The sequence below is a fragment of the Nannospalax galili genome, unplaced genomic scaffold (genome assembly GCF_000622305.1).
Source record: "Nannospalax galili isolate Female #2095 unplaced genomic scaffold, S.galili_v1.0 scaffold1175, whole genome shotgun sequence".
In the NCBI taxonomy this organism is placed as follows: Eukaryota; Metazoa; Chordata; class Mammalia; order Rodentia; family Spalacidae; genus Nannospalax; species Nannospalax galili.
Genome location: NW_008336056.1, coordinates 86061 through 112352, shown reverse-complemented (window position 1 = coordinate 112352; position 26292 = coordinate 86061). Strand labels below are relative to the sequence as shown.

Below are 26292 nucleotides of genomic sequence, written 5' to 3'. Positions count from 1 at the left end.
TGCCCTCTTCTGATGTCTGTGGGCACTGCATGTCACCGGTGCACTTACATACATGCAAGCAATACATGCATACTCATAAAATAAAATAAAAATAATAAAATAAAAATAATTTTTAAAAACCCTCTGGTTTTCTAAGACCTAAATTAGAAGACCAATAAAGTGATAACTGTTTGCAGTAATAGTCCTACTGTGTGTCATGTAGTCATATACCACCAAAGGTACAGTACCAATTAACTTAGAAAGACATAGTCCTGCATTGACTGATGGACACTTCAACAAATGTCTGCTCAACATAAATGCTAACATATATAAGGCATGAGCACTGACAGACCGAATAATAAATCGCTCACAAATATTTGTGATGGAAGAGGGCTGGGAGGGAAGGGAGCAAGGGGGCATATGGGGAGACTGGAATCCCCGCATTCAGTGACCTCGGGATGCACCATCCTTTTAAGGTTGCACCAGTCACTCTGTTATCTCCCACTGCCCGGGGGACCGGAAGTCCGGTTGCAGGGGTCACACGTACCACTGTGGCGATGTAGATGATCCGCTGCACCGTCTCAGCTCTGTCGATGCAGCGTCTCAGCAAGCACTGCGCATCCAGGCGGGCCTGGGAATAGGCGTCGCTGAACCGGGACAGGAGGGTAGCCTTGCGCGCCATGCTCGACAGTTTGGAACGGTTCGGGGACAGGCTTCGGATCTTGGCAATAGCGGTGGAGGGGCTGTTGGACCTGCTGTGGCTGCGGCTGCGGCTGTGGCTGCTGCTGTGGCAAGGGCTGGGAGACCTGCTCCTGGCCGACCTGTGGGTGAGCAAGAATGAGCGGGGCAGTACTTGGATTCACTCCACTCCTGTACCTGGACTTACTTCCCTGCACTCTGGTTCTCCCCACATAGTTCGCAAATAACACCCAAGTGCCATGCAACTTCCCACACGGGGTCAGAGGTGAGGGTCTGCTTGTGATGTCCTCCCTACTAGTCCTGTGGGATGATGGGAACGAGTTTTGTCCCCAGAGGCTTCAAAGGCCATCCCTCAAGTGAGAAACAACACCCCATATTGGTCTAATTAGAATTCACAAACCCTTTCCCCTTAAGCACACCTCAACTTCTCCTTTGAGTCATCTTGTATGACACAAAAGTGGCAGGCCGTTTTTACAGGAGAAACAATGTTCTGAAAGCTCAACAGGCCCATCTCATAGTAACACCGCCAGCAAGAGCCAAATTAGCGGACAGGTAAGATGCTGGTATATTTTAGTTTGCCCTTGGAGTACTTAGCACACCACCCAAGTACTTCACTGGACCTTGTGGTTTAAACTGGATTGCTATCAAGGGCAAAATAAAGTGTCAGACTATCAGACTAGTCATCCCAAAGGGACTGAGACTAGAAAAGGGAAGTCTGACAGAAGGAGCTGTGGAATAGTGCATGCAGCCACTGGCAGACTGTGGGTCAGAGAATGCCTTCTTCATGGTGTGGCCAGTTCTTTAGTATATGTCAACATCAGAAGAGCACAGACAGAGGAGAGCCCCCACAAATAAAGGGCTCAGTTAACATTCCAGCAAATAGGACTAGGGAGGCACTGGTGTTTTGAAAACCTCAATTAGGATGCCAGGGGGCTGAGGGGAATAGAATGTAGAAATGCAGAGACTGGAGACACGGCTGCTTCGTCCTTAGCACTGTCCTCATCTGCCTCAACATCTGTCCATGAGTAGAGAAAGGGACTTCATACAGCTGCCACCCAAGTGAGAGAGGAACAAGGAAATGCCAGCCAGCACAGTGGCTCACACCTGGAATCCTAGCACTCTGAGGCCAACTGAATACATAGTGAGCTGCAGACTGACTGGGGCTACAAAATAGGACTCTCTCAAAAAAAAAAAAAAAAAAAAAAACCATAAATAACACCATGTAGTAAGACAATCACCAGTCACCAGGCAGAGGACTCCTAGGCTTCCAGGAAAAAGGCCCTCATTTTATGGTGTGTTCTTTCAAGATGGGCACTATCCCTTGAAGAGCCAGCTCACACATGCCTGGTTTCAAGATCAAGATAAATTAGTGCCCTGGTACTAGAAATCCAGAGTTGTTTTCCCTAACAAGAAGGGTGCAGTCACAGAAAAACCCTTTCTAAGTCCTTTCCAAGACTGTTGGGGTTTTCATTTCATAGGTCTTTTTTTTTTTATTTTTTTTATTTTTTTATTTTTTTGGTCATCCTCCCCCCATCCAGGCTTTTACCACTAACTAGGCAATTTTTTTTTTTAAAGCCAAATGAAAAGATCTGTGAGCATTTGTCAGACCTTCCTTGGAGACCAGATTTTTCAGCAGTCACGTTTCGAGGGTGTTTCTCATAGTCAGGCATCACCTCTGGGCTCTGCTGTTCTGAGCTCTGCTGACCTGAGCTACTCTTGCTGGAACTCCTATGCTCAGATTTGGAAACATCGGCCCACTTAGACTCTGAGTTTCCATGGCAGGCATCTTTCTGGACTTGAAGAGATTTAAGCCTAAACAGCAGTGAAAGAGAAAAGAGATGGAAGTGAGGACAAAAGGAAAGAGAATGGAAAGGATACCAAAAGACTAGGAGGGACAGCCTGAGAGCAGCTGTTCTGGTCTCCATCTGGCTTAGAAGCTGAGAACACAGCAGACCACCTGAGAGCTCCTGGATGCAGCCTCCACATGGTCATGGGATCCCACTGAAACTGGCCAACAGCCCATAGAAAATAGATGATGCAGAGATCTGAAAGTTCAGTGCCTTGCCACACCAGAGGAAGATCACCCACACCTACCACCCCTCTAAGGCTCAGGGACTTTTGCAAAAGAGGTTGGCTGAAAGAATGTAAGAGCCAGAGGAAGAGGTGGAGCGTTAACTGGAAGTGTACTCTGACCACTATGCCGGTAAGCTATAGTCACACTTCCTTCCCACATTCATCAAGGAGTCAAGGGAGAAGTCAGTTACCCCTCCCACCCAATCAGTCGACCTTAGCTGCATGGGGCGGGGCAAAGGGTATATAAGTGCTGAGAACACCAAGAGGCACCTCTCTCACCATTTTGTGAGGCCGTTGTTGGGAGGTCACAGGATCTGTATTTGAGTGTGGACCCTACAGCACAACTGTAAATGGGGAGCACCCACTCCTCTGTAATTAAACCCTACCCTATGCTCTATTAAAAAAATAATAAATAAAATAATTTATTTTAAAACATAGGAAAGGGGATAGTAAAGGAAGGATGAAGAGAAGAAGAGGATGGAGAGAAGGGAAAGGAATGGAAAAGAGGAAGGAAGAGAGGGAGGGAGGAAGAGAGGGAGGGAGGAAGAGAGGGAGGGAGGGAGGAGTTTTTCATGAATGAAGGGAGGGGGGAAGGAGGGAGGGAGGGAAGGAAAAAGGACCCTTAACAGCAGAGGTCACTCCACATGCCGTTATTGCATGGGAAACTCCAATGGAAATACATGTGAACAAATGCATATAAGCAAGGAGCAGAATTCAGGGATAGAGAGCCATTCGCATTTGCAGCTTATAGGGGAAAGGGTTCCTAAAGAAAGAATATTCATGTAGGACCTCTAGGAAAGTCGAGTAGAGCTGTAAGCACAGTGTTCTATACTGGGCTCACCATCACTGAACAAAACTCTTGAAAACATTTGACCTTCCAAACTTGGTCCAAAACTCATCTAAAATATAATCCCCTACCCTCCCTAGCTCTTTATTTGCATGAACAGATGGAATACAGGAAGAAACTACATAAGGGTAATTGGAAGTAGAGACCTCTGAAAATGATGTGGAACAAAAACAAAGGGCTTTAGGAATAAAAACGGCATCCTCATTATGACCCAAAGAGGCATGGCCATTACAAAAACAAGCAAAAGTCCTGGGGACCCGGCATGGAGAAGGTGACAGTAGTTTAAGTGGAAGGTAATAGAAGAGTTTGAGAAGGGTATAGAAAAGTCAGAAATGTCAAAGGATTAAAAGCTGCACTAATGACAGAGAACAGAATCATACAATAGAGCAATACATGAATAATACCAACGAATCTAGAAGGCACACCAAATAGGATGAGCTTCAAATGAGGCAGGGAAAGAAAAGTGGGAAGCAGAACAGTGCTCCCAGATAACATTTATGAGCTTCTGAGAGGAAATTAACACTAGAACACGTGTGAAAACTATCAAAGGGTGTGTGTCTTTGTGTATGCTTACATGTGCATATAAAATATACTTCCTACTTCTACCTTGAGGAAAAGGAGGGCAGCAAAATTAAGAGGGGCATAAAGGACCTGGCTCATTGTCCCATCTTAGGGATGGGAATCATTGATCTTTAGGAAACAATCTAGAATCTAAAGATTTGTGTCTGGAGAGATGGCTCAGCAGTAAAAGCACTGGCTGCTTTTGCAGAGGACCTGGGTTCAGTTCCCAACACCCACATGTTAGCTAACAAATATCTATGGCTTCAGTTCCAGAGGATCTGACCCTTTTCTGGCCTCTGTGGGCATTACATGCACTGGTGCACTTACATATATGCAGGCAAATCACTCATATACATAAAAATACAAATAAATTAAAAATTTAAATCTAAAGATTTACCAGAAATTTATCCTATTGTTGTGTCCAGGGTTAAATATTTGTATCTAAGCAAATATTCAACATGAAGGAAATTCTAAAGTAATGGAAAATGATGAACCTATTTGAAACGTAACTTCTACAGTACTTTTTCTTAGTTATCAAAGAAAACATATATAAAATGAAAAGGTAGAGTCCAAATACATAAATACTTTATTCTGTATTCTTTGCTGGTTTAATACAGTATTTAAAAGAAATATCAAATGATAATTATAACTGGCACTAGAATGATAAAAAGTTCTTAGATTCCTGTACTTTATACTACATTTTAGAAATGTTCTATAGTTAATAGGAAATTCTAATAATGAAAAAATTATAAGACCTAAATAAATATAAAAGTGCCTTTCTCTTTGACTGTGAACTGGAAAGTTAAACTCAGCAATTCATGAGCAGCAGCAATAATGCTATCACTGTTTTCTTACTGCTTTTTTGGCCGATTTATTTCCTCCTCTGCAGCCATGAGAGATATGCTTGATCTGTTCTTCGTTTCATCAAGATTCTTTCCAGTTTCAGCCAGACTGTAAGAGAAATCAGTAATTAAAACCATATTTTTCAAAATTGGCAGACTTCCTAAATCGAGACATGGGCTCCCTAGGGAACATTTGACCTATGATATAAATTCAGCATAAACAAAATCATAGTGTAAGGCATCTGCACTCAATCAGATCATATTGCAAATATGATGGACTTGTATACAAAAACATGCTAGCATCCTCTGCTCAAACACAAAAAAATTACAGAGCTACTATCCCTAAAAGACTATGTGATAGCTATTAATATTAGACAATAAAGGATAAAGAAATTCATTTAATTCCTCCTATTCAATCCTCTTAATTTATATAACATTTATACTTGGGTCCTAGAGGCTGTCTCTCTGTGTAAACGCTCCATATCTTGCTATGTACCAATTCCTATTCTCACTGCTTTGCAGTTTGGAGCTGCATTTTATTTTTCCAACACTTTTTGAATATAAAAAATAGCCACTGTGTTCATGAGCCAGCCCTGGCTATTACAAACTTTCTGCCCCCTCTTCAGAAATGGTCCCTTGGGCCATGGGAAGATGAGGTTCAAAATAGGAGCCCTATCCAAGGATATATACTCTGTAGTCTCTTATTCTGTAAAACTTGGCCAGTTGTGGCTTTCTGTATGCATTGAACTCTGTTGTATAAGGAATCTTTACCAGTGGGAGTTCAGAGATGCATTAGCTTTCTCTTTACCCCTTGTTCCACTGTTTCATGAGCCTTAGTTGTAGAAGTTCAACTGTAGATGTGCCACCTAGTACTGGGCATCTCTCAGATGCCTCCATCTGCTGCAAAAAAAAAAAAAAAGCTTCTTTGATGAGTAGTGTACTGTATGCTTGTCTGTAAGTATAAGCATCAATATTTAGCATATAGTAAGAGGCTTTCAGACCACTGGAAGCTTGCACAGGTGAACTTATGGCAGTGGTGGCATTGAGCACAGGACCCATGCCAACTCAATTAAACAAGGGCCTAGATGGGAGGGAAGAAATGGGTGGTGGGTGATACTAAACTGAAAACTATTGGAGACTGATTGCTGCTAGATGAAGGAGAATATGCCTTACATACAATCTCTAGATGGGCTGACTAGACTCTAGTAGATGAATTTACACTCCAGGACATCTGAGTACAAATGCCTGACTAGATAAGACTTAACATGTATGGCAGAATACATGAGGTCCAGTGGGGAACTGGGGGAGGCATGGATGGGGAAGAAGCTCTAAATTTGATTAAGAACTGTTGTATGAAATTACAAAAGCTCAATAATGAAAAAAATAGCAACTCATCCATTATGATGGTTAATTTTGATTACCAACTTGATTGTATTAAGAAACATCCTGGAGCTGGGTGTGGTGACCTGTGACTTTAGTCCCAGCACTTGTAGCCAGCTCCAGCTGGGGCTACAGGAAGACTCTGTCTCAAAAAGACAAAAAAAAGGAAGGAGGAAGGAAGGAAGGAAGGAAGGAAGGAAGGAAGGAAGGAAGGAAAGATCGATCTTGGGCACTAGTGAAGCACACCTTTAAGGTGTATCTGTGAAGATGTTTCCAGAGAAGATTAACTGAAGGGGAAGACTCAACCTAAATGTAGGCATCATTGTCCCATGGGCTGAATAAAACGGGATAATGGAGAAAGCCACTAAGGCTGGCATTTCCCTATTTCTGATTTGTTTAGACATGAGCAAGCTGTCTCCAATTGCTATGAACAGGAACCAGTCCCTCTGTCATGTCTTTCTCTCCATAATGGACTATATCCCCCTAACCCATGAATCAAAATAAGCCCTTCTTCCCTTAAGTTTTACCTTGTCAGGTATTTAGTCACAGCAACAAGGAAAGTAACTAATATAGAAACATGGTACCTAGAAGTGAGGTCAGGGTTATAACTACCTGACCCTGAGGCTTATGAAACTCATTTATAGGAACTAGACAGAAGAGTTTAGAGCTGCTGTCTAGAGAAGCCCTAGAGTGCTATGAACAAAGCTTAAAGCCAGTAGAAGCTCAGATGACCAGAATGTCTATAGAAAATGGTCTGCCACACTCATATGTGGCAGAGAGAAACAAGATTTTTTTGGATTAAAAGCCTTTCATGTACATTCTGGCAAAGAATCTGCCTGCATTAGGCTCAGATCCTGAAAACTTGAGTGAGGCTAAATTTAAAAGTAATTAACTGATATGTTTGGAAGAGGAAATTTCAAGACAGCATAGCATTCAGATTGTGCCATGGTTATTGCTCACTGCATTTACCCAGGTTAACAGTGGGAGTGAACAATGAAGCATAAAGATGAAAATTGAGTGTTTGGGGGCTGGAGAGATGGCTCAGTGGTTAAGAGCGCTGACTGTTCTTGCAGAAGACCCAGGCTCAAATCTCAGCACCCATATGGCGGCTAACAGACATCCATAACTCCAGTTCCAGAGGATCTGATGCCTTCTTCTGTCCTCTGCAGGCACTGCACATCATGGGTGCACTTATACACAGGCAGACATAACACTCATACACATAAAATAAAAATAAATTTTAAAAATCAAAACCAAAAGAAAATTGTGCAGTTTGGTGAGGAAAGGAACCTAAACCCAGTGAAAATTGAGTGCTGGGTAGTTGCAAACAAAGTAGCTGTAACTGTTAAAGAGAGTATCACCATTAAAGAGACACTTTGGATATTGCACAGGGACAATATAAAAGGTGCCTTAAGGAAAAGATCCCACCAAAAGGAAAAGATCCCACCAACCAGAGTTCCAGAGGATACTAATGCAAATTCATTAGAAAGGAGAATGCTTGAACAGATAGAGCCTTCAGGGAAAGGAAGTGCTTTCCTAGGTTCAGTTGGTAAGTTGCACAGGCTACTCCACTGTAACCCAAGAGAGCAAGGCTACAATTTCAAGCTGGAAAGAGAACTTGGGTGTTAATTCATGTGGAGCTAGTTTTGCAGGCATGCGAAATGCAAGAATGAAGGGAACATGGGTGCTTATACAAAGGTTGCAGAAAACCAGCAAGGTCAGGCAACCAGCATGTATCAGGGTTGAACTATCAGCACAAAGGTCCAGATGGGCCATGCATGAAGTTATGGAGGTGAGGCCTGTGTTTCAGAGAAGACCCCAGAATATTGGAGATACCAGAAAATGGCCACTGGAGCCCAGATGATTCTACTAAGAACCCCAAATGTGGTTCTCATTGAGCTTCAAGATTTGGTGTTTTAATTGTTAGGTTTCAGCCTTACTTTGGCCTGACCTTTCCTTTTCTATGCCCCAATTCCTCCCTTATGGAATGTGTATGTTTACTGTATCATTATATATTGAAAGTATGTAGCCTGTCTTTTTTTAAAAAACAGGTTAATAGAATACCTTGATCCTCAGAGAAGACTTAGAACATGGGCTTTTGAACAATGTTACAACTCTGAAGACTTTAGGGACTCGTAGAGGTGAATTAAAATACATTTTACATTTTAAGATCAACATGAGACTATAGGGGCCAGTATGGAAAACTATTATTTAAAGTAGTGTGCTTGGGTGTTGGATTAACTAGAGTTGGATTAGTGGTGGTTGGTTTTTTATTTTTCTGTTTGTTTGTTTTATATTTATATATAAATATATAAATACTTACACACATGTTTTATGCATGCATATACCACAATGCACATGTGGAGGTCAAAGGACAACTTTCAAGAGTCAGTTCTGTCTTTCTGCCATGGGGGTTCCAGGTATAGAACTCAGGTCATTAGGCTTGGCAGCAAGCATCCTCACCTGGTGAGCCATTTTACCAGCCCCACGATAGTTAATTTGGTTGTCAATTTGATTGGATTGAGAAATACCTAGGGCATTATCAAAGTACCCTTTTGAGGGGGTGTTTATGAGGATATTTCCAGAGAGGATTAACTGAGATGGGAAGCCATTTCCCGAATGTGGGCAACACCATTCCATGGGCGAGGGTTCTGTACTGAATAAAATGGGGAAAAGGAGAAATCCAGTTGAGTATCCTTTCCTTGCTTCAATCTCTCAATGTGTGAGCAGGCAGCCTCCTGGCACCATAGAAAGGAGCTGATCTTGCCACTGTGGCTTCCCTGTCACAATGGACTGTTATCCCCTGAGCCACCTTGCCTCCCTTACATTGATTCTTGTCAAGTATTTAATCACAGCAATGAGAAAAATGTTCATACACCCTTTCTGTCTCTGACTTCCATCACTTATTTCCCAAGTTCAGCCATCATTTACATTCAGAACTCTTTTGACTTTGACCAAGCCACATACTCTTTCACTGAATCTATTTAAACTTAAAAATAAGTGGAGAGACTGGAGAGATAGCTCGGTGGTTAAGAGCACGGGCTACTCTTGCAGAGGACCGAGGTTCGATTCACAGCACCCACATGGTTGCTCACAACTGTCTGTAACTCCAGTTCCAGACCTTGATCTAACACCCTCTTCTGACCTCCATGGGCATTGCACAACACAGATTCACTTGGCAATACACTCATACACATAACACAAAAATAAAATATTTAAAAAATAAAATTAAGTGGAAGTGAGATGCATGACAGCATGACACTGGATGAAGATCAATGGTTCTCAGCAAAGCTGACCTAATACAGAAAGACATCACAGGTTCAAATAACCAGGGTCTTTAGTCATGGATGTCCTGAGGCTCAGAGAGAGCAATTCCTTTAGGTGAGAGAGTAACTGGAGGTAAATTATTGGGATCCTGTTATGGGTCAGTGTTGAAGGCTTGTTCCCAAGTTGGTAGTGCTGTTGGGAGGAGGTGGGGCTGAGTTGGAAAATAGAGGTCATGGAGCATGCCCTTGAAGAGGACATTGAGACCTTACACCTTTTCTCTTTTAAAGTATTTTATTTATTTTTTTTTATTTTATGTGTAAAGTGCATTGCCTGCATGTATGTAAGTACACCCATGTTGTGCAATGCCCAAGGAGGCCAGAAGAGGGCGTCAGATGTTGTTAGCCACTGTGTGGGTGCTGGAAACTGAACCTCAATCCTCTGCAAGCACAGCCAATGCTCTTAACTGCTGAGCCATCTCTCCATCCTCTGCACCTTCTTTCTTTTCACTTCCCAACAACTATGAAGTAAGGAGCTTTGCTTCATCATGCACTCCCTGTCATGATATTCAGCCTCCCCAAAGTCCCAAAGTGAAGGGGCCAAGTGCCCAGGACTGGAACTTCTACAAACATGAGCCAAAATAATCCTTCCTCCTTTTAAGTAGCGTATCTTGGATATTTTGTGACAGCAACAGAAATCTCACACAGATCTTCACCTAGAAAATGAAGCAGACTGAGAAACAATAGGAGAAAGGCTCCCCATCAACCCCAGAGATCCCAAACAATCAGGCACTACCCAAAATGTGAGCCCACCCCACCGCCACTACACTCCACATACCGTCTGATTCTTCAGCCTGGGTCTCCCATTTTGCTGAGCATTCACATTGTCTTGCTATATTTGCACTATAAACTACTTATGGGCAAAATAATTAGTTTATTATTTTTACCCTGGGCACTTAAAACATTGTCACAAAGACTCTTAAAAAGTAAATAGAAAATGAATGAATGAATAGGCAAATCTTGACATCTAAAAGAAAGCCAAAGCAGAAATAACTTCACAATATGACTAAAGGGAATTAGTGTGCTTTGATTCAAATTTGAATGTGTTACAGGTTTTAAAAAGTAAATTGGGAAGGAGGCTAGAGAAATGGCTCCACAGTTAAGAGCACAGGCTGCTCTTGCAGAGGACCCAGGCTCAATTCCCAGCACCCACATGATGGCTAACAACTGTCTATAACCCCAGTTCCAGGGGGTCTGATGCCCTCTTCTGACCTCTGTGGGCACTACATGACATGGGTGCGCCTACCTACATGCAAGCAATACACTCATGCGTATAAAATAAAAATAATTTTTTTAAAAGGTAAGTAGAGGAAAATGAGCATTTCTATCAAGAGAACTGAAGAAAAGAGACAGCAACAAAGAAAACGGAACAAGAAAAGAAGGAAAGTACAGACAAGAGAATGGAAGTGTTTCTTCTCTTAACATGTAATGTATAGGTAATAAGCACAAATACATATGTGTAGACACACACGCTGATTTCACATGTATGGATGGTATGCAAAGAAAGAGAAGTACAGTCTTGTGCTAAGAATTGTTTTAACCAAGTTAACGTATTTGTTTGAATGTTTAGTAACTGATTCCTTGAGTAAATATCTAAGAGTTCACGATGTACTGGGCAGCTCACTGTACAGCTCCATGTTGTGGACACAGGGTGTCAGAATGGTAGCGCCACATAGGGACCCTTTGGGTACTTCTGTCTTTAGGAGGAGCTGGACCAGAAATATGTAAGCAAGTTCACTTCTTAACATTCCCATTTGTGGTAAGTGCTAGTTAGAGAAAAATAGATCAGTGTGAAAGAAAACTAAATGAAAAGAGCAGAAAGACCTTTCAGTGTGGGATAGTCACAGACTGGCTCTACGGTTCATTCAAGTTGGTGCCTGAAGCACAGCACAGGGCCACCAATGCAAAAGAAAAGTCACTGACTAACTGGAAAGTTCTGTGTTAAAATGTTTATTTTGTGTGAGGGAGGATGTGTGGGTGTGGGTGTGTACCTGTGGAGGTCAGAGGAATTATATCTCTCCTTCCACTATGTGGGTCCTGGGGAATCAAATTCAAGTTGTCAGTCTTGGTAGAAAGTGCCTTTACCTGCTGGACCATCTCATTGGCCCCGATAGAAAGGTCTTTCAGGCCTATGTACTGGTACTGGCAAAAGCGTTCAGGTGATGGAGTAGGTAGTGAACTATTGTGGAGACTGTGAATGGAGCAGAGGCAGAGCCAGACTAGGCAGGGCACTGAGAACCCTGGGAAGGAAGCTTAAATTCTTTTCCAAATATAAAAGGAAGGTATTAGTAACTCTTAAGCCCAATGGTTACTTGGTGGTTGTAAGAAACACACACACACACGCATGCGCGCACACACAAATATATTTACATACATACATACATACATACATACATACATACACACACATATATATGCATGCTGTGAGGGAAATGACCTGATATTTCATAAGAATTGAAGCAGGGAAGCCAGTGGGAAAGCAACTGTTTTGGGCAAGAGATATCAGAAGCCTGAACTAAGGCAATGGAGATGGAATCTAAGAAAGGGGCAAACGTGAGAGATGTTTTTGAGATCGATTCAATTGGACATGCAGTGGGTGAGATATAAGAGATAAGAAAAGTCAGGATTCATAACCCAGTATAAAATCTAACAGTCCGCCCTTGTCTGGGGTTTCATCAAACCTGGGAATGTGAAATATCCCCCTCAGGCTTATGTGTTTAAGCACTTGGTCTCCAGCTGGTGGTGCTGTCTTAGGAGGTTGTGGAACTTTTGAGACGTGTGGCCTAGCTAGAATAATGGGTTGCTGGGAACAGACCTTGAAGATGATAAATGTCTACTCTGGTTCCATCCAGAGTGCTCTACTTTCTATCTGCCAATGCTGTGTGCCCAGCTACCTCATATTCCTTCTGCCATGAACAGGAGTGGGTCCCAGAGCTGTGCATTCCCCACCCTGATGAACTATACCCTCTAAACTGAGAGCCAAAATGAACCTCTCCTCACATAAGTTGCTTCTGTCAGGTATTTTGTCACAGTGATGCGAAAAGTAACTAATATTATTGCTGGGATTTGCACCTGTAGACCTGAGTAAGAATGGAACTAGTCTCCACAAAATCAGATTTGGAGAACCTTCTTGGGCAGGCCATTCATTCCATAAGGAAGCACCCTGCCCTTGAAGAGTGTACAGGAAGACTAAGAGAGGAAAGATGGAGCAAGCTACCTTAAGAGTGTGAGACATAAGTTCCATCATTTGTGATATCTTAAAACAGAATAATAAATATAGGGGGCGGGGTTAAACAAAACCAAGAAATTCAGGGAAGGCAGCAAGCATCTTCACACACACATCTTTCAAATGCTTCTAGGAGGAAAACAGGCTGCAGAGAAAGAACACAGCGGAATGAAAAATCAAATAGGATACGTTGTATGAAAGGGTATGTGTGTTAGAGTTACAAATGTTCTATTTGGAGTAATTTCCAAATAAAAAGCTGTTTTAAAAAGTATGCACACAGCAAGTTCCCTGGTCCTTGTCACCGCTTATGGGTAACATTAGAGGCATGTGACACAAAGAGTAAGTAAGAAAATCTTACCCTGAGAACTAGAGCAACAGGAGTGCCATCATCACCAGCAGCTGCTAGCTAACACAGTAGGAAGCCTGCTCAAGCGAGACAGCCCAGAGCTCATCAAGTGGACACTAGCACCCAGGAGGAACCAAGACCCGCAGTGACCACAGGCAATATAAGACCCCAAGTGTCTCAGGTGGGGCAGCTGGAGAGCCCAAAATTATCCCACCCTGAGATGCCTATCTAAGGATGGACCAGAGAAAATGGGTCCCACAGAGGCAAACCAGCTCAGAAGGGAAGTGGGTCCTTGGAATGTAGAGTGTACTTTACATAAAGAGGACTGTGATAAACCAGAAAAGACCACACTACCTAAAAGTGGCAAATTGAAAGATCAGCTGACATGTGTTGAGACACCCTGGACAGCTACAGAGAAACTCTACTCTGCACGTTCCAGCTGCGGCTGGTGCAGCTCTCTCTACTCTGCACGTTCCAGCTGCGGCTGCTGCAGCTCTATCTACTCTGCACGTTCCAGTAGCGGCTGCTGGTTTTCTATCTACTCTGCACGTTCCAGCCGCACTCTGCACGTTCCAGCTGCGGCTGCTGCAGCTCTATCTACTCTGCACGTTCCAGCCGCACTCTGCACGTTCCAGCTGCGGCTGCTGCAGCTCTATCTACTCTGTACGTTCCAGCTGCGGCTGCTGCAGCTCTATCTACTCTGCATGTTACAGCTGTGGCTGGTGCAGCTTCAAGGACTGTAATTCCCATGAGAAAGATGGAGAGCTCTGTGTGGAGATGCAAACACACACAAACCTGTCTGGGGTAAAACAAGTCAAAATGTTGACAGTGAAATAAAGATGACATCCATCTTTATGTGTCTTCTTGCATGCATTTGAGAAGCAAATTTGCATTTTGTTATCAAGCGAAATTAGAGCTTTTTCCATATAGGGAGAAAAAAGGAAATTCCACCCAAGAACAAGGCAGAGAGTCATACACTATTCTGACCCAGACTCCCTGTTTTCCTGTTCATGGCAGGGATGCTGTGGGTTGATTCTTTATTAGGCATGTTGAACACTGTTTCATATACTTTGTCTGCCTTCCTCAAGTTCAAAACCAAAGTTTTAAAGTTTCTTTGCAGTGATTCCCAAAGCTTAACCTGACTCTGCCCAGAACATGCATCTGTTATTCACTGGGGCCTGCCATTGCCTAACTTCTAAAAATATGGTTTTATTTTACAGTTCTCTCAATAAGCTATAAATTGTTCCTTAAAAAATAAAGATAGGTACTGTGATAGTTAATGTGGATTGTTAGTTTGACAGGATCTAGGAGACAAGCTTTTCCTAGGCACATCTGTGAGGGGTTATCTAGATCAGGTTAGCCTCTGGGCCTGCCTGTGAGGAATTACCAAGACTGGGTTAGCCTCTGGGGGTGTCTATGAGGGATCATCTAGATTAGGTTAACCTCTGGATTTGCCTATAAGGGATCATCTAGATTAGACTAGCCTCTGGGAATGTCTGTGAGGGATCATCTAGATTAGGTTAATTGAAGTGGGAAGAACCACCCTAAGTGCCAGACTGAAGAAAAAGGAAAAGAGCTGAGCACTAGCATTCCTCACTCTCTGCTTCCTGCATTCCTGCAATGTGACCAGCATCTGCCACTATCCCTTCCTGCCAAGATGGACTGTATCTCCTAAACCATGAGCCAAAACAAACCCTTTCTCCCTTAAGTTGCCTCTTGTTGGGTATTTTGTCACAGCTATAAGAAAAGCAATTGAAGCAGAGGTTCGTGTGCTACTTCTGTTCCTAACTTGCTTTATCATCTCATCTTTCACCTTCCTTTTCTTCACAGCTAATGAACACCCGTCTAATCATCTTGTCTATAAATATGAGCTGATGAGGGGCTGATGGAGAGGAAGAAACTCCACAGATGGAGGTAAAGAACCAAAGATCACAGAATGTAGGTAGCCTGTCCCCAACTCAGTAACTAATTCTCCTTGTCTCTGTCTCCTCTCCCCCCCGTACGTATTTGAAAATGCCTATACATTACATGACCATTATTCACTTTCCAAATATAAAATGTAATTAAATTTAGAACAATTCTTTTTGAAAAAAAAGATAACTTGCATTCCTCTTACTCGTCTTGAACCTGGTTTTGTTGATTGTGGTCTGAGCTCAAATCAGGGTCTAATACTTGGTCCTGATCCCGAAAATTAACCTCTTTGTGTTTCTCTCTATCAAATGTATCCTGCAAAGATGCAAAAAAAGTCAAAATATAATATAAATATATAGAAAATTACATGGACAAATTACAAAAAAATCATGCTAAGCAAAAGAAACCATACACAATAGGATGTGTAAATACATGGTTCCGTTTACGTGAAGTTTTCAATCAATCCAGAATGACCGAAACCACGGGGTGGCACAAGACAGGCTCTAGAGTAATGGAAATGCTTAGTGTCTCAGTACAGGAATGAGTTTCATGGGTTTGTTCATTCATTTGTCAAAACTCCTCAGCCTGTGAATTGCACGATGTATAAACGTACGCATATATAATACATACATATAATAACATGATTCAAAAAGAAGACTTTAAGGCATTGTCTTTTATCTCTACATCCCAAGATTAAAAAGACTTTAAACATAACCCTAATCTTTACACACAGAATAACACACACAGGGAGTGAAAATCTGACAAGCACAAAATACAAAGAAAAAAGTGTTGACAGCTGGCATCTCCAGATAGAGTTCTTGCTGTGTGCCAGCCCTCTGCAAGGTAGTTTTGTTTCCGTGTGCCTACCAAGTTTATTTTTCATAATGACCCTATCATTAAATCAGCAGATGCGTTGTCCCTATTTGGCCAATAAGGAGATAGAGACATAAAAGTTTACAACTTCCTCAGGGTCTGGAGAGGGTCTGATTTTCTGTGCAGTTTAGTTCCCACCCAAGCAGGAACTCTTCAGCCACTGTCTTGTATCTTGTAAGAACTTTCTTAGAACAGCCTGCTTTAACTATTCCAGTTTTAGAAAGGAATCTTTGTAAACCCATTTAAACATCTGAAAGGAAGGCTCCTGGTTTCCATGAAGTAGATTTGGCTACATTGTATCTCTCAAGAGTTTATGGGTTGGAAGCTTAGGCCCTAATATGACCAAATGACAGATGATGGAACCTTTAATGGGAGAGGAGATTAGATTCATTGAAGGCAGGAAGTTCTGATGGGACTCTAGCTAGGTCTAAAGAGAGTTATTAAGAAAACAAGTCTGGCTACTCCCCATACTTTGCCTTGCTGTCTGTCCTGTTATTTGATCACTCTCTCCCATGCATACTTTCACCCAATGTGATACCATCTCCTATAGAGTTCCCTCTAGAGTCTGCACCATGCTACTTGGACTTCACCCTCCAAAACTGAACTAAACTTCTTTATACATTACTCAACTTCTGGTAGTTTATTTTGGCAACAGAAAGTAAAAATGGGCAGATGCCTTAATCAAGATATATATTATCTTTCTAATCTGGGTTCCAATAACCCTACCCTCATGGAAACTGCCAGTACCAATCCTAAGCAATCACATGCTTTGCTTAGTTTTCTTCTTGTCTTGAATTCCCAATTTTACTGCACTGCTTCAGAACGTCAAGAGTCATCCACATCCCTACCTGTAGAGGGGGAGCCTTGCTCTCAACAGGTTTTCCCATGGAAGCAGCATTGAAAGAAGCCTCCAGCCAAGGCAACAGACGACACTTGATTGTTTCCATGCCCTCGTTACTTCCTCCTAAGAGAATGTAGACAGAAGGTCACTGTGGGCTCAGTCAAAGAAGAGGAGAGAGGACAGAAGAAAGCACACAGCAAGCAGAATCAGAAGGCTGTGGGGTGGGGAGACACAGGCCACTCTCACCTTCTTGGGCTGTCACTGTGAGGATCCCAAAGAGCTGTGCCTGCACTTTGGCAACTTGTTCAATGAGTTCAAGGCACCAGTTTAGATTTTGATCACAGGAGTTTGTCTATAAAGCCAAAAGAGCAGACATCAATGCAATTCCCGATTTCTTAGACTCACTGCAGATAAACAAGAGCCTGTATGATCTAGGATCTGCCTGGCTCTGGCATGCTCTGGTGACAGAGACTACCAGGCATCACTAAAAACTCATGCTCCTTTCCCCTTGGACACATAGCTGGCATTGGACTGTGTGGGCTGTGTGGCCCATGTGGCCATGGGGGGCTGAGTCTAGTGAATGATTTAGGGAGTAATGTGTGCTGTGTCCAGGCCCAGTGAAGATCTCCTGAGTAGTTCTTTTCCTGGCTTTTCACATCTGCCATGTAAATGCAGAGGAGACATGGAAAATCCACAAAGGTAAAGGGGAGGATGGAGCCACAAGACCTGTTAAGCTGCTGACCAGAGAGATGAGAAAAGTTACTCTAGCCCTGTATTGCTGGAAATCACACCTGTGGAACTGGGTAAGAATAGAACTAGTCTCAGCAAAAGTAGTTATGGCGAACTGTCATCGTCAGCTTCAGTTGTCAACTTGGCCAGCCTAGAGTCATCTGAGAAGGAGCCTCAACTGAGGGATTTCTTAGGCTGTACCCTGGCACAAAACTGCTAAATGACTAAATAACTTGGTTTGTAGGTGTTTAAGCCACTGAAATTTGGGAGTTTTTTCTAATTGATAATTCTACTCAGTAGAACCCTGCAAAAAAATCCCCTTATAAAGTGAAGAGATAGTTTATGGTGCAGTATTAATTGCTGACTTGTTCATCTGCTTTATTGATCTTTTTATATAAAACGCAGTTTGTTAAATTATATATGTGAAGTTTACAACTCCTTTAACAAGAAGCTATTTTGTTGGGTGCAAGATACAATGGGAAATAAGGTAAAAAGACCCCCCCCCACTACTGGACAGTTACCCTGAGGTAGAATGGTCTCACTGGACAGGGAGCACCAGGTTCACTGGAGAGCTGCTGACCTGGAAAGTCTGTAGAGGCTTCTGAAGGAAAGTGGGATCCAGCCTAAGAAGCAGTTACATCAAGTAGGCCAACTTGGGGAAAGAGGTAGCCTCCTGGATGTAGAGCCTTGTCAGCGATGAGAACAGAAAATAAGGGTGTCAAGAGGGCCTTTTAGAATGATTCTGCTTTGATCATTCTTTGGTGATGTTTTACTATCTCTTCATTCCCTAAATCCTCTAACTGATTCCAACACTAAAAGAAGAGATAAAACTACAAACAAACAATAAATCCCCTGAATGTAAAACTACATAGATTTATGTCAGAACCCTGCATGGGTGACCTAGCCTCTGACTGAGCCCATCTCCTGTCCTACAATGGGGGTAATAATGCCTTACAGAGTATTAGAAAAAGAAAGTGATGCATGACCAGCTTCTCAGAGACAGATGGCAGCATCAAAAGGACCCAGGACTTAGGAATCAGGCAACCATGGGTTCAAATCCAGCTCCCTACTAATGAGCTGAGTTCTTCTAGAAAACACACCTAAATAAGAGGTTCCATTCCCTAGGATATAGGAAGTGAGAGGTAATTGACCTTGAACACTAACTCAAGTGTAGAATCTAGCATAAAGGAAGCACACAGTAATCAGAGCAATTAGAAATATGATAGTGGTATCAGTATCTGCTCCTATACCTTGCCCAGTGCCCAAAGAAATGTTTGTGTACATGACTCAAATATTCGAACAGAGTATCCCAAGACATGTTACAACATGTCCAGCTCCTTACACAAAGCATTGCACAAGAAGCTCAAGTTATAACAGGGTCACATTATCTCATCCGACCAAACATATTATCTGATAAACAGAGAAAGGGTTATGAATTAAATATGCCATGCCCAGAGCATAGACTCTCCAAATTCATTCAACTGTGGACTTCTATTCGATATGGCCCTGGATTGGCAGCACCCGTGCCATGCAAAGCTACTTTTGAATGAAATATGTTGCCTGCCATGGACGAGCTCACCAGCTGGGGAAGTGGACAAAGAATGAGAAGAAAATGGGGTCTAAATGATCACCCCCCAAGTATATTAAGTGTTCTGTGTAGACACTGAGGTAGAGACAGAACAGAAGCTTTGGGGAGGGTAAGAAGGAAGAGAGAAAGCAAGGAGCGAGGGATAGGAGGGAAGGGCGTTTCAGGAGAAGGAGCAGCAGGAATCACTGCAAGGAAATAGTAGGCGCATCTGGAGACTGCCTCCTTTATCTGAAGACTGAATTGAAAGCTTTGACCTGACCTATGAACAGTTCTGAGTTTTATCCAATTATGAAAGCATTAACCAAGGCAAGTAAGGGCAGGTGGTGTAACAGTATCAGAGGTGCTCTGTGGCATTTTACAAAAATCCCTGTGAAGACAGACCACATAGAGCTCACATCAAAGAATACTCTGGAGGAGAGGTAGATGGGAATAGAAAAGTCTGAAGGGAAGATCCAGCTGAGGGATATTGACAGGTGTGGTCATAAGAAGGGTTTCCTAACCCCTAATCAGACCTCCATCAACCCAGGTCCCACTGAAGCCAGCATTACCTATGGGTAATAACTTTTGGCTTGGGTAATTTAGGGGGCCTGCAGAACCCTCAGATGAAAATGGGAATGTCTAACAAGAATGTCTAACTGAGTCTCTCCTCCCTGCTAGCCAAGCAATGTGTTAAAAAACTTAACATATACTGCCTTCCCAGAGCCGCAAACAACCTGTACATTGGCCACCCTCAGTACCCAAAACTCACCAACACAAGAAAGCAAAGTTAAGTCATTTGAAGACAGGATGGGCTCTAAGGAGGAGGAAGAGTTACAGTGGGCAGGGAGTCTGTTTGAATACACCATAGCAACAACAACTTTTGGTACTAGGAATAATCATACTTTGATACAGATCTCTATTTCAATCTCAAATATCATTCTAAACAAACAAAAGACACACCTCAATAAGATCTTTGTTGTGTTGATATTTAACACATTGTTTTAAACTCTTAGTGCCGACATCTATAACACAAAAGCAAAGCAATATAGCAAGATGCCTTCTTGTATTACCAGCCCTTCCCACCAGTCTCACTCATATTAAATAAACAAAGCTTTCCCAGGGACATGGGTTCAGTTGGTAGTAGAGTTGCCTAGCATGCATGAATCCCTAGGTTCTATCCTCAGCACCTCATAAACTGGACATGATGGAGCCCATATGTAGTACCAGAACTTGGGAGATGAAGGCAAGAAAATTAGGAATTCAAGGTCGTCTGTGGCTGCACATCAAGTTCAAAGCCAGTCCGGACTACTTGAGACTATCTCAAAAGTAATACAGAAAGTCTTTCTAGATGATAACGTCCTCATATCCAATATTTTACTTTTTAAAATATCATCTATAGTCAGACATGGTGGTGCATGCCTGTAATCTCAGCATTCAAGAGGCTGAGGCTGAAAGATTGCAACCTAGACTACACAGTAAGACCTTATCAAAAAAGCAGTCACCTACCCTATCTTGAGAATAGATAAAGGGTAAAGTAAGTACTTACCATTTACTACTACAATTATACAGTACAAATCTTTTCAAACAAATTTCAGCACATCTAACCCAAGTTAATTTGCCAGGCCACACGGCTTTAGGGAAAACAAGCATCTCAGAGGAAAGATTCGGCCCAAGACTGACCTATCTCAGATACTGCTAACATAAGGTGAATTTGTATTCTCTTGATGACATTTCTACAAAGTAATCTCATCAGAATTCAGTTCTTCTTTTAAGATGAATTGTGCCTTTTGCAGAGTTAGCTAATACAACTATTAAAATGTTGCACAATAAACTTGGAATATTTGATACTATGCTCTTACATGAACCTTATGGAGCATTCTTGGTATCTTTCATCATCTGCTAAATATGCCAGACTTGTTCATTCATACGATTTCTTGCCTTAAGTATCACCCAGCCCCAGTACCTCTCAAGTTTCCAATTTACCAATCACCAGACAACTAAGCAACCCATCTAAACCTAGCCCCAACTGGTCCTCTTCCTGCCATGTGCTTTCATCTCCTCCATCCCCCCGACCCTCAAGTAAAGGTTGAACTCTAATACACACACCACCCAAGGCTCTTTACCATCTGGTCCCAACCGTCCGCCTACTCAGCCTCATCTCATGGTCATTCCCCGCCTTGAACTGGTCACGGCTCCGTCACCCAACAAGCCAATTCCATCAGGTTTCCCTGTTTCTAGAACATTCAATTTCCTCTATCCCACCTCCTTCTGCAGGTACAGTTTATCATTAAAACACAGCTCCCACAGAATCCCAGCACTTAGAGAAGTATACCAGGCAGATTGTTGAATGAATAAACTGAGGAATAAAGGTGCCCTGCAAAACCTAGTGTCCAACTCACTGATTGGTTAGTCAGCAACCATTTGTTGGGTAAGTTATTAAGCATTTGATAATTGCCTTGGTTCTTGGCTGAACAAGGAATCCTCCCTGGATTTCTCACCAATGGTCTTTGTAACTATAAAGAAGGTAAACGACTTCTGAATCATGAGTTCGGACCAAGCTGTCCCTGAACAGGGGAAACCAAGTTTTAAAGGCACAGTCCTCCCTCATTGACAGGTGAGAGGAGACGTACAGCACTAATTCAGTATCATCAGAGTTGCCAAAAGAGTCAGCAATGTTTAGTGCTGTTTTAGTATTTGTTTCTCAGGCAGTGGAAATGGGGATGGAAAAACATCCAGAAATTTCTTTATAATATTTTATTACATTTTTTATATATTGTTGGAGATAGGTACACACTTCTGTCAGAGGACAACTGCAGGAATTGATTCTCCACTTCCACCATGTGGGTCCCCAGGTACCAAACTCAAGTTGTCAGGCTTGGTGGCAAGCTCCTTTACCTATTAACCCATCTTGATGTCCCTGGATTCTTTTTAAATAAGCAAGAGTAGTTCTTATAAGACCAGAAGCCTGTTAGATGTTATAAGATTGAAAACAAGCCAGCAAGGTTTTTTAAGGCTTTAGGGTATAAACTAAAGAATTGACTGTGGTAATAACCTACATAGTAGTTCTCCCTTATCCATGGAGGAGGGTGGGACCTGCAGTGGCTACCTGAAACTTCAGAGAGTACTAAACTCCACATCTTCTGCTGGGTTACCATGTTTTTAAGTCCTCTCTGCCTTGCAGCATTGAGACAGATGGCATGAGTTACTCTTCCCTTTGGTGTTTATGTCCTATGCCTCTGTAGCTTTACTATTCTTACTCTCTGGGGCCATTATTTATCAAAATAATATTCTTTGAACATAAGAACTGCCATACAATGTCAGGCCATTCGAAAACTGTGGCAGTTAGTGACTATCAGATGGGTAGTATGCACCATGTGCATACTTTGGGCAACTTTAAGCAAGAAATGACATGAATCAGCCTCTAGCAGAGATTTCATCATGCTGCTCAGAAGAGCACACAATTTTAGATTTAAGAATTGAGTTTTTTAACAAAACCTGCATTACGTTAAAGGTATTTAAGAACCATTTTTAGTTCAATAATGGGTATAAGGTTGTACAAGAAAACTAGGTTGCAACAAAGAGAAAGAAATGGGTTGTCTGGTGTTTACTGAGTCATTATTTGTTGAACAACTACAAGGTGTGCCAAGCATTATTCTAAATGGTAGGAGTACAACAGTTTGCAGAACAACATGGAAGTTCTGCCCTCTAGAGTCTACGTTCTAGACATCATAAGGAACAGTACAAATATAGAATCTGTCCATCACCATACCCATCCATGTCCATTCTGTTGGACGATGCTGCAAGAGAGCCAGCTGTTGGAGTGGACTGAGCAAGAGGGAGACATAGATACACAGGTTAAGTCATGATGTTAACTGCATGAGACATTGAAGGTCATTATAGGAACTTGTTTTGCTCTGCATGACATAGGAAGTGTGAGGGTCTTACCACAGGAGTTAAGTTGATCTATCTTGATATTTAAAAGAATCGTTGTGGGTCATATCTGCAGGTATACAGAAGTAAGATGGTCAACAGTGGACAAGAGTGGTAGTAACTGATATGGACGACAGCACATAGATTCTATATGATTTTTTATGTGTATGAGTGTTTTGCTTGCATGTAAGTGCACCATGTGCAGTACAATGCCCATGGAGGCCAGAAGAGAGTATCAGAATGTGGAATACTCATGATGGGAAGAAGGTATGAAAGAGGTCTAGGGACGGAGAATGAGAGAGGTTAAATTCAGTTGTACACTGATTTTAACTTGCAATTGATAACAACTGTTAAAAAGTGTTCATTGGGGATTGGAGAGATGGCTCAGCAGTTAAGAGCATTTATTGCACAATCATGAGGACCAGAGTTGAGGTCCCAGTACTCACATAACAAGCTGGACATCCCATACACACCTGTAACCCCACCTCCAGCACCTAGGGGGTTGGAGGTAAGAGGATTGCTGGGGCTTGCTAGCTTCCAGCCCAGACAAGAAAACATGAGCTTCAGGTTCAGAGAAAGACCCCATCCCAAAGAAATAGATGGAGGGTGATAGAGGAGGACACCTGATGACCTCTTCCTCCACATGCACACACAGGCAAGTGCGCACACACACACATACACACACGCATATACTCACACATAAATATTTTGGAAAAGTATTCAACAGGTGCTCTGTAAAGTAAAATCTCAAATGAGAACAGGCCTGAATACATATATGAGACCTGTCATCATATGTATAATAGAGGAAGCAGGTGAGTGAAGAACAGGGGTGTCACCACTCAAATCTGAGGGTTGCAGGAGAGGTCGGGAGAAATTATGGAACCTGAGAAATGTCCATACAGTTTTGAAAAGCCCTGGGGAATGTGAGTGAAATCTCTGGAGTACGTTGATAAAGGGTAACGCTAGATTGAAATTGTTTTAACAAGAATAGAAAAATAAGATGTTACTAAGACAGGAGAAATTGACTGTGGTGTGTCTCAGTTCCAACAGGGAGTAGGAAAGCTATTTCATTTATTCCAGCCAAATGCTAGAGTCAGTCATGCTAAATGTTATGACAATCAACCTGCCTTTTCCACTTCAGAGCTTAGTTAAGCCACACAGGGCAATTGAAAAGAGGTATAATATAACTCCATATGTAAGGACTTATTTCCAACCTTCCCAAGGTAGATGACAAGTAGATAATGTTGTCCTTTGATAAAGAGAAAATGCTTTTCTCTTTTCTTCCCTTTTTTTGTGTATAAGAGATACTTTTTTCCACTTTCTTTTTTGGGGTCCTGTGTGTGTGTGTGTGTGTGTGTGTGTGTGTGTGTTTGTGTGTGTGTATCTGGGGATCAAACTCTAGGCCTCACTCAAGTGAAACATGTCAGCATCCCCAGCCCGATTTTCCTTAATTCTTGATGGAAATGATGGAAATGGAAAACGTTCAATACTTGTTCTTTAAAAGGCGGTACAGGGAGAAAGCACTAGAACAGAAGGGAAGCTGGGAAAGAGAGCTCTAGCTGTTCTTTCAGCCTTTCTCCACATCAGAAGCCCTGGTTGAAGGGTGAATGCCGAAGCTGAAGGAGACAGGAAGGTGAGAGGGGGCACTCAAACAAGCTGGTATAAACAAAGGAACTGAGTGAGATCTGGAAAGTAACTTTACATATTACCTAGTCCAGTCCTCTCACAGAACCAATGAGGTACCAAGACCCAGTACTAAAATCCAGAGAGACTAGGAAAATGTTATTTAGCTGGTCTAAGCAGATATAGACCTAGAACCCAAGTCTGAGCATGTATTCCTAGCTCATATCTCATTTTGATGATTGCTCTACTTACTGGTTGACAATGTGAGAGATAAACAAGGCCTAGCTAGTTTTGAAAACCAGAGAGAACCTTAATAATTAGTAGTTGTGAAAAACATTACTGACAAATTATACATAGCAGATCAAGAAATATATGTCTAGGTAAGGTTTATCTGAGAACAACTGGTCTTTGCCCAAGATTTATCTACATGACACACAGCAATTAAAAATGCCATACTGGTGGAACTAACCTTCTTGGGTGTTTAACAAACATACTTTGAGGTCTATAATAATTTGGTCAGAGGGACATAAAGGACACTTTTTGCTCCTTGCCCTCCTAGGTCGACTAGGTCCAGGGGACTATGAGCATCTCTTAAAATGTCCTATAATGGTGGTGTGTTACCTGTCCTCTTGATCAAGGAGGCCGAGGAGACCCCACCAGATGGACTTGAACCAGTGTCCAGTCTACAAAGAGGAGGGTCAACACAGAGGAATCACTTCTTCCATGCTTCCAAGCGATGCCAACCATGGTCGAGCAGGACCTTTGACTTATCTTCACATAGGCAGAACTGGTAAAAGAAAGGAGCCAGGGGCTCCTCCCAAGCCCATGTGACCCCTGAGGAACAGATCCTCAAATGACCTTAAGAGTAAAAATAAATCAGTTTATCTGGACCAATTGTGTGGCCTTAAACACCCAAAAGGAAAGTATAACCAAAGATTAAAGGGGCCAATATAATTTCATAAGAGTCCATATGTATAGCTAAGGACTACATAACAAGCAACAATGCCAGGCAGGCGATACGTTCTTTTGAGTTGTTGGCCAGGGTGGCCAAAGGAATTCCCAGATAGTAACTCAGCATAGAACTGGGAAAATGAACAGCAGACCCCAATCTTATCCAAAGGAACAACTGATTAACACTATATGAGGAACAGCTGAACCTCCTAAAAAAAAGACCTCTAGATAGGCTGACTAGATTCACCAGAAGGGCAAGTAGTGGGGAATGGCTGGAGGTTCTGACAACACAGCAGACAGTAGCAGGGATATCAGAGTAAAAGGGCTCTAGTGGGGGGAGGGAGGCTATGGAATTGTGCCATCTGGGAAGTGGGTGTATAGTTAAATAAGATGGTTTGGGATGTTCTGTGTGATACACACACACACACACACACAATCAACAAATTAAAAAAATGTATTATATTTGAGGAGGAAGCATGGAAATTTATGTCATGTTAATTAGTAGAGGTGATAAACATTACTGTTGAAATCTACCCGATGACTTTATAGACATACACAGGCGCCAAGGATCCAAGTGCAACTGATTATGAC

General features: G+C 42.2%; 1 protein-coding gene across 1 annotated transcript in view; it reads right to left on the bottom strand.

The window, feature by feature from the left end:
- The window catches only part of Spata18 (spermatogenesis associated 18), a 37454-nt gene that overhangs the window by 10194 nt on the left and 968 nt on the right, over positions 1–26292 (bottom strand). Inside the window, exons 2-7 of the mRNA XM_008830837.2 lie at positions 17148–17253; positions 16909–17024; positions 15393–15502; positions 5015–5110; positions 2287–2490; positions 527–800 (exon numbers count right to left, since the gene is read on the bottom strand). Coding sequence (XP_008829059.2) covers positions 527–800; positions 2287–2490; positions 5015–5110; positions 15393–15502; positions 16909–17024; positions 17148–17253 — 906 coding nt within the window. The remainder of the gene's footprint in view (positions 1–526; positions 801–2286; positions 2491–5014; positions 5111–15392; positions 15503–16908; positions 17025–17147; positions 17254–26292) is intronic.